The 12,806-nt window shown below is 41.1% G+C and overlaps 2 protein-coding genes across 5 annotated transcripts in view; one reads left to right on the top strand and one right to left on the bottom strand.

Annotated features, from left to right (window-relative positions):
* The first annotated feature begins 20 nt into the window (after positions 1–20).
* Positions 21–6,692, top strand: LOC143286515 (mitotic-spindle organizing protein 1-like). The gene is made up of 3 exons (XM_076594098.1): positions 21–134; positions 3,368–3,513; positions 4,523–6,692. The coding sequence occupies exons 1-3, from the start codon at positions 83–85 to the stop codon at positions 4,547–4,549; spliced, it is 225 nt and encodes a 74-aa protein (XP_076450213.1). The 5' UTR covers positions 21–82; the 3' UTR covers positions 4,550–6,692.
* A 3,974-nt stretch (positions 6,693–10,666) lies between these two features.
* LOC143286910 (uncharacterized) overlaps positions 10,667–12,806 on the bottom strand; it is a 21,970-nt gene continuing 19,830 nt past the window's right edge. For all 4 annotated transcript variants that reach the window (XM_076594857.1, XM_076594854.1, XM_076594856.1 and 1 more), the window contains one exon: positions 10,667–12,806. This exon is cut by the window's right edge and continues 913 nt beyond it. The gene's annotated coding sequence lies outside the window, so the exon portion shown is untranslated.

Below are 12,806 nucleotides of genomic sequence, written 5' to 3'. Positions count from 1 at the left end.
ATTCTTTTCTTTTTTATATATATTTCTGTTCTAATACAAAAACGAACAAAATATTGTGCGTGATCCTCAGAGATAATCAAACATGGCTGACGGAGGGAAACCAAAAGTTTCGACTGCTCGTGAAACACTAGACAGTAAGTTTTATTGCATTCTTGAACGACTTTCTCAAGGAAAACACAGCATTATGAACCTGTTGACGGGCGCAATAGCCGAGTGATTAAAGCGTTGGACTTTCAATCTGAGGGCCCCGGGTTCGAATCTCGGTAACGGCGCCTGGTGGGTAAAGGGTGGAGATTTTTCCGATCTCCCAGGTCAACATATGTGCAGACCTGCTAGTGCCTGATCCCCCTTCGTGTGTATACGCACGCAGAAAGTCAAATACGCACGCTAAAGATCCTGTAATCCATGTCAGTGTTATGTTGTGGGTTATGGAGACACGAAAATGCCCAGCATGCATCAACCACGACAGAATCATCGGCAAGTCGATGTTGGTCGTGTAACGGAAAGAAGAAGAATCGAACGCGGGAAGCAAGCGTTAAGACACAGGCAATTCGACAACTATCCAACTTCTAAAGAATGCTGCCTCCTGTGACACTGGAGGACGAAATCATTAACACCCAGTTGAGGGATAACACCCAGACTTGAGTGTTTATGATTTCTGTATACATACAATGTGGGTACATGCTTCAGTCAATGTGAATACATGCGCATATTATTTCAGGTGTGTGTCTTGTCTTGTCTATAATCCTGTGGTAATCCCTGTACAGGGCAACAATCCACAATAGGGGAGTGCGCTCTAGATGACATGTCTGTGTATGACTGTTAAGCCCCCAAGTTCAGCCAGGGGAATCGGGCACCACACAGCATCAGTCAAAAAAGAAAAACACAAAAAACCCTGTCCTGTAGCTATACTGAGCCTGAGGCTCACAGCCAAGCCTCAGTCCTGATCTCGAATGACTGAGGGGAAATGGCAGAGATTATATGGTCTGGAATGTGGTTCCACAGACGGACAACTGAAGGGAAGAAGGAGTACCTATGGCAGTCAGTGTGGGAGAAGGGTACCTGTAGTTTCTCTGGGTGGCCTCGGACAGTTCTATTTGTCCACACTAAAATACCTTCCCAGGGTGCCACCTCTACCAAACCACCCATGATCTTGTACATCATGGTGGCCTTGGCTGCAGTGCACCTCAGTTTGAGGGATTGAATTCCAGCCTGGTTATAAGCTTGGTTGTACTGGTGGTGGGACGGAAGTCATGCATAATTTGCCAAGCTGATCTGCGTTGTACATCTCCAGGTTGGTTGTGAGATACTGCGGGGGTTCCCAGACTGGCGCAGCATATTCTAGAATGGGCCTCACAAGCCCCTTGTAGTATGTTGTCTGGGTGGTTTAGGGGCATTTTCTCAGGTTCCTATACTAAACATGAAGGCACTGGTCTTGTCTGCCTTTGCTGTTGTGGCCTGGATGTGTGCTCCCCAGTGAAGGTCTTTAGTGGCAGGGAAGTGTTTTTCTTCCTTGTTACTGAGAGGACATGACATTTGCTGGCATTGAATGACATTTGCCAGGTCTTCTCCCAACGCTCAAAGTTGTTCAGATCTTCTTGGAGGGTGTTGGTATCTGCTTGGGACCTGATCTACCAATATAAGATGGTGTCATCAGCAAACAGACAAACCTTGGATCTGATGTTTTCATTGATGTAATTGATGTAGATGACAAACAGAGTCAGGCCAAGGACAGATCCCTGAGGAACCCCAGAGGTCACTTTGCTGATGGTGGAGATCTGTCCTTCAACGTTCACTAACTGGGTTCTGTTGGTGAGGAATTCTTCAGTCCAGTGAAGTGTTTGTCCACGGCTTCCGTAGTGACAGAGTTTGAGAAGGAGGCGGCAGTGAGGCACCTTGTCAAAGGCCTTCAAGAAGTCCAGCAAGAAGGTATCCGTTTGTCCTCCCTCATCAAGCGCTGCTGCCAGGTCATCCACTTTGAGGATCAGTTGTGATTCACAGGATCTTTGCAAAATCCATGCTGGGCATCAACAACAATCTTGTGCTTGTCAAGGTGTGATGTGATGGCATTCGAATAATGTGTTCCATCAGTTTGCCACAGACAGATGTCAGGGACAGGGGATCATAGTTTGCTGGGGAGCTCCAATCTCCTTTCTTTTATGCTGGATGGACTGTAGCATGTCGCCAGACTTCAGGTATTTTTCCAGTGGCAAGGGATAGTGTGAAGAGGTGGGCAAGTGCAGGGGCCAGTTCCTGAGCTACTGTAACCAGGAGGTGATAGGGAATGTTGTCTGGACCAGCTGGCCTTCGAGGGTTTAGGTTCCTCAGTAACTTCAGCACACCCTCCTCAGAGATGATGATGTTAGGCATGTGTGGGTAGGGGTTCTCACCTAGTTCTGGGATCTCTTTCAGGTCCTCCTCAGTGAAAACAGAGCAGAACAGCTCGTTTAGAATGTTGGCCTTCGCTGAGGGGTCACTGTATGCTATGCCCGCTTTCTTCAGTGGAGCCACTCCAGTTGTGTTGCATCTCTTACTCTTCACATACTGCCACAAACGTCTTGCGTCACCTTCTGTGATCAGGACAGAGATGTATGTAGAGTGCGCTGTGTGACAGGCCTTCCTCGTCTCACACTGCAAGTGTTCAAATCTCTGTCAGTCATGGTCTTTTGGGTGGTCTTCACCTTCTTCCATGCTTGATTTTTCCTTCTTGAAAGTCTCTTGATAGTGTTATTGAACCAGGGTTGGTGCACTTTGGTGGAGCAAGTCTTCTTTGGGACGTGGTCGTTTAGGGTCTTGGTGAAGGCAGAATGGATGTTGTCCCATATTTCCTGGACTGTAGTTTTCTATGGGCCAGTGCAGTGCAGCTGCTCAGTGAGGGCGGCAATATCCTGCTTCATTTTCTGCTTGTCTGCCTGGGTTCAGTCGTGGACAGTGTGAGGAACAGACTTTGTCCTGGTTGGTTGGATGGTGCTGTCACAGAGAAGGATGTCATGGTCACTGAGTCCTGGTAAGGGGGTACATCGTGACACAAGGCTCGGTCTGTTAGTGATGAACAGATCAAGGATGTTCTCACCTATGGTCGTGTTGTGGATTATTTGCAGTAGGCCAGTGTCCTGAAGCTTGCTAATGTATGCCTGGTTCATGGTCTTGGGGTATTGATGGCTTATAATGTTGCTGGTTTTCCAGTCAATATCCGGCAGGTTAAAGTCCCCTCTGAGTCAGACAACATTGCCCTGGGAATGGCATGCTTGCTCAATGACCCTGAGGTCTTAGACAGACACAAGTGACTATTATACAATACATACATGTAATGGTATATATATATATATGTGTGTGTGTGTGTACACAATTGTGAATGTGTGTGCAGTTCTGGTGGATATGTCAAGGCTGCTGAACACAGGGCTGGATGCAGACACTCTGGCACTGTGCGTCCGTCTGTGTGAGAATGGTGTCAACCCTGAGGCACTGGCTCTGGTCATTCAGGAGCTGAGGAGAGAGTCAGCTGTTGTCAGAGTAAGCTGAAGTGAAACAGTTACTCGTTTTACGCTTACACATGATCAAAAAATAGTATGAAAACAAGAGAAGGAATTTATGTTTTCATGTGTGCGTTTGTGTGTGTGTGTATGTGAATTTTTGTGTGTGTGACCACTTGTGTCTGGTTTGACTAGAGTGACATAGCTAAGACCAGACTAGATGTTGATTCCTTGTATGATTATAAAATATATAGATTTGAGTTGAGACTGCATGAAACCTGAAGACCAAGTAAATTTGATGTTTGGCAGTATTTTGTTATTTATCTGTTGGTATCACTTTCAGTTGATACAGGACTACCATACAGTCATATTGCGTTTTTGTGCATCCTCGTCTTTGGACGTGTGGGAACACGTTTTGAAGATATATGACACTGACAGTGTAAGATCCTGAACACTGTCGTTTGATTTGTTTATCACAAGTGTGTGCACATGCATACACACATCCAGGCACTGATTTCGACCTTAGAGTAATGATTTGAATCCTGCATTACCATGAAGACACTGAAGTCAGTGAAGAGAGATTATCTACTGTGATGTGGTCCCACTCACTTGTGTTTCACATGTGGGAAAGCCTTCAGGGCCTGGATTGGCCTCATCAGTTACCTTCAGACCCACAGCCACCAATCTTCCATCTGATATTTGAATCCATTGTCATCTTCGAATCCGAAGGACAAACATCACTGTGATGTGATGGATTGTTGGAGATATTTATCATATGCATTATGTGCTTATCTGTTTCAGTGTTCGTCTTGGTTTGCATTGTCACTTCTAATTGTATTCAGTGCTAAATTTTGAAAAGAACTTGATAAGATTCAGTCAGGAATATTGGGGTGAGAAACTTTGCACTTGATGTGTTTAAATCAGCGTTTACTCCATCATGTTTGATGCAGGTGTGTGTGTGTGTGTGTGTGTGTGTGTGTGTGTACACTGTGTATAAATTGTATTTTGTGAAAATACAATGTTAATTAAACATTTAAATATGATTACAGGAGGTGGAACAGACAAGAAAAAATTGATTCCTGCAGGCGGACACTACAGGATCCTCAGTCAGATGCAAAGAGAGGAGAGAGGGAGGAAGAAAACATGTGAAGCATCATGACAGTGAGACTGCCGAGTTCAGGCGGGATAACCTCATGATGTACCCACACTGTGTGCTTTCCCTTGACTGCCACACGTCAGAACTCTCGGTGTATATTCAGCAAAAGATATCTGTTATGTACAAGCTCCTGTGTGTTTTAAAACTTGATGGATTATTGAGTGAGAGAGGTACGGTGAGATGTTTGGGGGTGGGGAGGAGTGGGGGGGGGGGGGGAGAGTGTGAACATTTCAAATATTGAATGAATGATTGGAGAGAGACAGAGAGAGCGAGTACAGTCAGAAGGGTTGTGGTTTTCTTAAAGCATGGGTGGATGATTAGAATTTTGGACTAGATTCTCCAAGAAAATGGACTGGGTTTTCTCAAGAAAAGAGGAAGAGTGCATGTCTCAAGAGTGTTTGGTGTCATAATGTGGTGGTAGATCTCTGTACAAAGCCAGGAGCACATTGCATATGAGGCTGGTTGTAGAACAGAGCATCGCTGAAGACTGCGTCCCATGGAGGTAGAATCTGAACCTGAAGAGACACTGTACTCCACAAGAAGTAAGGAAGAAGTGAAAGTAAGAAACAAGGATGATTCAAGAGAGCTAATGTGTGTGTGTGTGTGTGTGTGTGTATCTAGTGTTAAAGTGTGAAAATGTTTTGGACTGCAAAACAAAATTCACCACTTTAGTTCAGCGAGCATTCATTGCAAGACATGGCTGGAGTGACATTTTATATTTTGTTATGCATTTGTGATTTATTATATGTTTGTAAATGCTTCGTGAATCATATTTATGACTTAAATATACACGAACAGTGCTAGATTGACATACATTTTAACAGGAAATTCAGTTTGACAAGAATAATATGGACTGATATTTTAGGTTAATTAGATAAGCGACTATGTTGGTAAAACAGCTTTATTTATTACCATTCTGTTACTGAGAGCAAAGTTAATGTTGTTGCTCATTAACACAAAATTATGAGAATTTGTTTTAATAGTTTGTTGTTTTTATTTCAATAAGCAGGAGGAGGGTGGGGGTATTTTAATGCTCCACTGATTTCGAAAGCAATCCCTTAGATGGAGCAGTATAGCTATAATGTCTGTATCTGATTCCTAAGCAGTATATTTGGAAACCGTCATTTTCTTATTGTAGTATTCATCACACACTGTTCCAAAATGATTGTCAAGAAAAGGTTCATGTCAGCAAAAGTTTGCAAGAGATGAGAGAGGAATTTATTGGTCAGGTGTAAATTAACATTATTAACTCACTCGGGACGACAAGTTTTCTCCCTTGCTTTTCCCCACGGACGGCCCATTTGTAATGGTTTGGAAAAAAATGACAAAAAATACAAAATACTGTGTAAGAAAATGAAACTTTCAGAACTGGTTTATTACATGTTGAGCTATTACATATAAAAAAAAATCAAATTTCTCATCTTATTTTTACAGTTTTGCCATATGTAGAAAATAATGCCAATTTTTCACCCTGAATCACCATACCCATGCTCGCTTTCTGCATTAAATTCACTTTCTTCTTCGTCATCATCCACCTCTTCAATGTCCGACCCTTCAGTTTGTAGCATTTCAAGTACTTCGGCAACCCCAAAACATTGCCGTCACCGCCTTGTTCGCATCACAACATTTTGAGAAGAGCCCGCTTTGCTGACAGGCTAGCACGCGAGCAGACGACCGGTCAGTGACTTGGTCAGCGTGTGTGCGAGACAGGCCACACATCATAGACTAACCAATCATACTGTTCGATTGTGGAGTGACCAAGAAAAGCGCACTCTGCTTGGCTAATCACAAAATCACGTGTACAGCGCATGATGGAATTTTACTTTCGGAGAATGCTATTCCATTCCTTCGTCCGAAACCGAATACGTTTTGTGAAGGAATGCGTGAGCATTCCTTCGTCCGGAAAGAGTTAATGTGCACTTTTTCCTGACATTATTATTTGGGAATGTGTGAACTGAACCAGTTCTGGTTCATATTCTGTGACGCAAAGAAAATACGTACAGTTCACAAAAAGTGGCTTTTACAGACATGTCAGTTATAATGAATAAATAGTTTTCACTTGATCATTGTGTTGTGGCATTTTTATTCATGTTTCGGTGATGTCTTTTGAGATTTACATAAGGCATTTCACAAGGATCTTGACATGATTTGCAGTTCTATGGGTTCATGGTGCTGACTGCTTTTCAGAGATTTGAATGTCTTTATGTGGTGCTTTTCTGATAATATATTGGTATTATTGACAAATTACATTACTTTTTCTGCCTGTCTCTATCTGTGCATTTGTGTCTTTCACAGATGTGCATTTTAACACAAAGACAGTTGCCTGCAAGCACATTGTAAATACACATACCCATGCATGCACAAATATAGGCACACACACACACACACACACACACACACACACACACACACACACACACATGTGAGCATACTTGTAAACTACAACCATATACATTTATTGACCAAGATCATATTTTCAAACATGTTTGCTTCCTTCAAAGATAAGCCATGTGCAAAATCCAATGTAAAAGACTCACATCACGACACATAATCAAACTAACAATATATACTGGTAATGTCATGGTAATGTGGAAGCAGTGCTTTACATGCACATGTTTCTGCCATCAGAGATCCAAGCCTCTGCTACCCTGTTAATTAATACTGTCTATCTCATCTACTGCCAACCTATGGACTGTCATTGTTGCTTATAGTCCAGTCAACTGCATGGGCCATAGTGGGACTGCCCAACTAACTAAAATTCAGTTTGTTGAACACAAAACTCTGTCACATCTGGGGAGGTGGGGGAAACACCTGCCAAACAACACAGTTTGTGGTGTTATTTTCCATTAAGCTCAATTCAGCAAATAAAACTAGGCTGTGCTAAGGGCGTCTGCCCTTCCTCTTACTTTATCATCCTTAGATTTTTAAAACATCAGAAGAAAAAGGATCAAAACCACACTAAAAGTACATCATAAGGCCACAAAGGTAAATAACACTGCAAAATGGACAGCTGGTGTCCATCCTGGTGTTTGCAATATCACTATCGAATCTCCAGACCAAAACAGCACAGATTGTAGACTGTGGAAAAGATGGAAAAAATGTGTCAAGGCTTACTGGAAACATAGAGAAGAGAATGGACTGGGGAGGCAGAAAATAGGGAAGGAATTTCAAGAGAAAGCAGAAACAAAGAAAGCAATAGGAAAGAGGAAAATTCCAGCACAATTTCCAGGTCTGGATGCTGTATATACTGTAAGACCCCCGGCATTCCCATGTGGTTAGCCCACGGATGCAAGTGGTAAATTTGGTGTTAGCTTACAGAATGGGTAGTGGGAATTCAAACTTTCGTCAAGTCTGTAAAGATAAGGGGGAAATATTCAGAAATAATGAACGACTAACTGCAAAACGTGACATTACAAATGTGTGTACATTGTTCCAAAAATCATCTCTTCAAGTAATATCAGTTGTGAAAAATGCAAATAATTACAAAAAGAATTGGAAATGTGTGAGAGAGACAGACGGACAGGCAAAGATGTTAAGTATTAATTATATTTAGTTCATTCAATTAAAAAAAAAGTATATTAATGATAATAGTGCATAAAAGTAAACCATTGCCATCACCGAAATAACGGTGAACGATGATGTGAGCAAACAAATCAATCCAAATCATATCATGTATGTAGTCCAGCCGACTGTAAAAGCTGATTGGAGATATTCCACACAAAGTTCAAGGTCAGTTAAAAACAGTACGCAAAACAACACGCAAAACGAACAAGATCACACACAAAAAAACAATATATAATATATATATATATATATGTGTGTGTGTGTGTGTGTGTTAGTGTTATAATTATATATATATATATATATATATATATTTGTGTGTATGTGTGTGTGTGTGTGTGTGTGTGTGTGTATTCATTGTCTGCCAAACCCATAGATGCTTGTGTTGGGTTTGATGTGAGTGAACAGAAGAAAGTTTGGTAAATTCAGAATGACGTCATTCCTGTTGTGACGTCATTCTTGCCAGCGCATGACATAGATAAGATTCCTGTTAGGACTTAAGTATGTATCACTAAACTAGTTGACAAGAATGAAAACAGAGATAACACTAGGCGCACTAGGCGGATGTGCCAGATTCGATCAATGATTTGTTGTTCAAAGAAACTGAAAACGAACGGTATCAAAATATTGGACCCCTTTCAGTGTTCCTTGGATCACTTCCCACCACAGTCAGGATAGAAAGAAATGTCATGGACTGAACACGTTAAAGGTTGAAGGTCCCAAGTAGCCTCTCTGCGGTAATCGGGGCAGTGACATCACATCATCCACTGTGCCTAGTGATCGGCATAGGAAGGCAGGGCCCAACACTCTCTTTCCACTGCTTTAACCTTCCCCGCCAACCAGTTTACACCAGGGTAAACCGAGGAATATCGGAGTAATTAAGTGCCTTTTTCAAGGACACAGCACCAGGCCGCAATAGCCGAGTGGTTTAAGCGTTGGACTTTCAATCTGAGGGTCCCGGGTTCGAATCATGGTAACGGCGCCTGGTGGGTAAAGGGTGGAGAATTTTTCCGATCTCCCAGGTCAACGTATGTGCCGACCTGCTAGTGCCTGAACCCCCTTCGTGTGTATACGAACGCAGAAGATCACATACGCACGTTAAAGATCCTGTAATTCATGTCAGTGTTCGGTGGGTTATGGTGACACGAAAATACCCAGCATGCATGAACCACGACAGAGTCATCGGCAAGTCGATGTTGGACGTGTAATGGAAAGAAACGGTGGATCGAGCCCTGACTACTGGATCAGAAGTCCAATGTCTTACAGGTTCTACTACGGCACCTCAAACACGTCCTGAACACGCAGGTATACATCAAAAATAGGCGTGGGTTTCCGGGAAATTTTGTCTTTGTTGTTTTGTTTCATCGCGTAATTGCTTGTCAATGTGCGGAGTTCCATTTTACCCTTTTCAATAGCGTCAGATGCAACGAAAAAATCTGCGGTTGTAAGAAGACAAAAAAACAAACAAAAAACCCGGAACGAAACGATGGAGGATGAGAGCACTGTGACAAATAGGTCTGTTCGCTTTATCAACAAACCAGCAACTTACAACAATAACAACAAAGAGAACATGAAAATGAAATAAATCAAAATCACAAAGGATAAGTATGCACGAAAAAAAGAAGATACTTCTTGTTAGTATTATTCAAATGATAATTATAGTTGTGAACATACAAATCAGACCAAGCCAGAACATGCTAAAAAAAAAAAAAAATAATAATAAATAACAAATAAAAATTTCATTAGATTTTTTTTTTTTTTTTTTTTTTTTTTTTTTTTTTAAGTGCAGGCCCTGTGTCTGAGAAGGCCAAACGAAGTTCAAATTAACTGCACACCAAGTTTCAAGCAACTGTACATCATGTCCATAGCAAGAATACTACATATCAAATTTAAAGTAACTGCACGTCATTTTCATAAAACAAAAAGTCGAACAAATTTTCAAAGATAATATATATAATATATATATATATATATATGTGTGTGTGTGTGTGTGTGTGTGTGTGTGTACATATAGCACGAGCAACCATATAGGCGTTTCATCTATGTACTTTAGCAACTGTGGCCTTTATTCTAATTCAAAACCAAGTGGTCAGATTATAAAGATCACAAGATTGAAATAGTCCAACTGGGTCTACTGGCTTTGTAACGGCTCGTGTCTCATCAAAACTAAGTTGACTGTTTCTGTAAGAGAATGATGTAATCTTTAGTGAAAAACACAATGATCGCCGCCTGATTTCTATTCCGCATGCCTTAAAGTATAACTGTTTGATTGAAGAATGTTGTTCTGTGCATTATAAATTACTCTTTTAACTATGCAACTTCAGTAAACGACACATTTTCTTAGTACTTGGGATTAATGTAGGTTTGGGGGTGGGGATGGGCATGCAATGGCAATCTGAACAACCAATAAACAACAGACGTATTAGTTGAGAGTTAAAACCATTGCCTTTTTTTATTTTCGCTATTTAAGTCATATTCTCTCTCTCTCTCTCTCTCTCTCTCTCTCTCTCTCTCTCTCTCTCTCTCTCTCTCTCTTCTTCTTCTTCTTCTTCTTCTTCTTCTTCTTCTTCTTCTTCTTCTTCTTCTCAAGGCCTGACTAAGCGCGTTGGGTTACGCTGCTGGTCAGGCATCTGCTTGGCAGATGTGGTGTAGCGTATATGGTTTGTCCGAACGCAGTGACGCCTCCTTGAGCAACTGAAACTGAAACTGAAACTTCTTCTTCTTCTTCTTCTTCTTCTTCTTCTTGCTACATGTCTTTTTTTTTCTTTCATTATGATGACAATGATATTCATAATGATAATTATAATACTGCACTATTTACACACGTGCCAGACGCATGGCTATTTGCATCGCACCAAATTTGCGCCATCAAGAACACTCAGTGTCATTAAAAAAAAGCTTACAATGAAGTAAGCCACATGCTGTGGGCTGGATACATGACTAGTCGACGGCGGCATAAATCGTGCCAGCAACTAGGCAAGACAGCTGTCATTTTAATGACAGACAAAGAAGTGAGCCATGTTCTAGATAAACGATTAATCAACATAAATTATGACAGCAATTGCGCAAGAAAGCCGGTATTGCTTTGATAGCTTACAGTGAAGTAAGCCATGTGCTAGCTAAATTATGTGAATAATCACACAGAAAACTGTGCCAGCAATAACGCTATCATCTTAATAGCGTACAAAAAAGAAAAAAAAGAAAAAAGTAAGCCAATTTGCTAGATGCATGACAAAATGCCGGCACAGAAAATTGTGCCAGCAAGAACGCTGTCGTGGTGTCATTATAAAAGCTGACAGGGAAGAAAGCCAGAATATCATTGACTGTTCTACAGTCCCCTTTCTGACCACATCTTCGCTCTGTGTGTGTGTGTGTGTGTGTGTATATATATATATATATATATATATATATCCTGTCCTTTCCTGTCCTGCAGTTTGTTTATCACAACGGTTTCTTTTCCTTCAGATTACTGTACACACATCGTGATGGCTATAACATAAAGTATATAACATAAAGTAATAGAAATTGTTGTCATTCTTTTTAAATGTACATACCACTGAGAAAAAATGATAATATTGCTATTCATCAAAGAAAAGAGAGAGAGACAGAGATGACAGAGAGAGACAGAGAGAGAGAGAGATGAGAGAGAGACAGACAGACACAGAGAGAGAGAGAGAAAAAATTCTTGTTAAATGTACACACCACTGAAAATATAGCAATATTATCATTCATCAGAAAAAAAAAGATACATTCCAATACTCCAGAGCGTGCGCTCAGACTGGACGCAGCCAGCTGCTGTCAGCCATTAACAGCAAAATCACTGATCGAACTGCACACACAGTCACCCAAGCAACATTCTTCGAAACGGTACTTTGTAAGCAGAAGAAGCTCGTTTAAAATTTGTAATATTTGTAAACAGAAAAACGAGCAAGTCGACCTGCTGTCATTATTGTCCGCCGGTCAGGTCTGGCAAATTAAGGCTGTTCTTCTTCTTTTTCTTCTTCACCATTCTAGCTGATCATGTTCGATCTATGATATGGAAGAGGACGCGCTTCTTTTAATATCCCGTCAAACATACTGATGGTCGTGGACATTTTGTTTAGATTAATGCTAATGTTCACATTTGAATGTCATCGTTCAAAAAGGTAGGAGTTGAATGGTGAGTTGTGGTAAACAGCTTGGGGATCTGTGGTTAGTTTCGTTATAACCTTTTCAGTAGTATCAAGCCTATTTTATGCTCAGTGACAAACTATTTGCCAAGAGATGTTTTGGTCAATGGAGGGTAATAATTCTTTTTAATTTTTGCAAACAGCTAAAAGAAAGTAGGTATGACCTGTGCTTGTCTGACAGGAAAATGAACGCATTATCTAATCACATTTTCACATGAATTTATAACGATTTTGCGATAGGAAATTCCTGCATTGACGTGAATGGAAGATTCCGTCCAGGAGCACTTTTTTGCACACCACTGGGGGACGGGAATTTCCGATCTGGGGCACTTTAGGGGTTAATTCATCCAGTTATCGCATCAAGTGGATCCACTCTTAACAGCAACTATCAACGTTCTTGATGTCCATTGTGACATGTCATCAAAGAAGGGCAATAACAATGATCAA

The sequence above is a fragment of the Babylonia areolata genome, chromosome 10 (genome assembly GCF_041734735.1).
Source record: "Babylonia areolata isolate BAREFJ2019XMU chromosome 10, ASM4173473v1, whole genome shotgun sequence".
In the NCBI taxonomy this organism is placed as follows: Eukaryota; Metazoa; Mollusca; class Gastropoda; order Neogastropoda; family Buccinidae; genus Babylonia; species Babylonia areolata.
Note: the sequence above shows the minus strand (reverse complement) of the source record. Positions and strands in the feature narration are given on the sequence as shown.

Bases quoted from the DNA above. Each gene is read 5' to 3' on its own strand.
- LOC143286515 (XM_076594098.1), top strand. From the start codon at position 83: ATGGCTGACGGAGGGAAACCAAAAGTTTCGACTGCTCGTGAAACACTA. The intron at 135-3,367 runs GTAAGTTTTATT...ATGTGTGTGCAG, and splicing joins TGCTCGTGAAACACTAGACA to TTCTGGTGGATATGTCAAGG. The intron at 3,514-4,522 runs GTAAGCTGAAGT...ATATGATTACAG, and splicing joins GAGAGTCAGCTGTTGTCAGA to GAGGTGGAACAGACAAGAAA.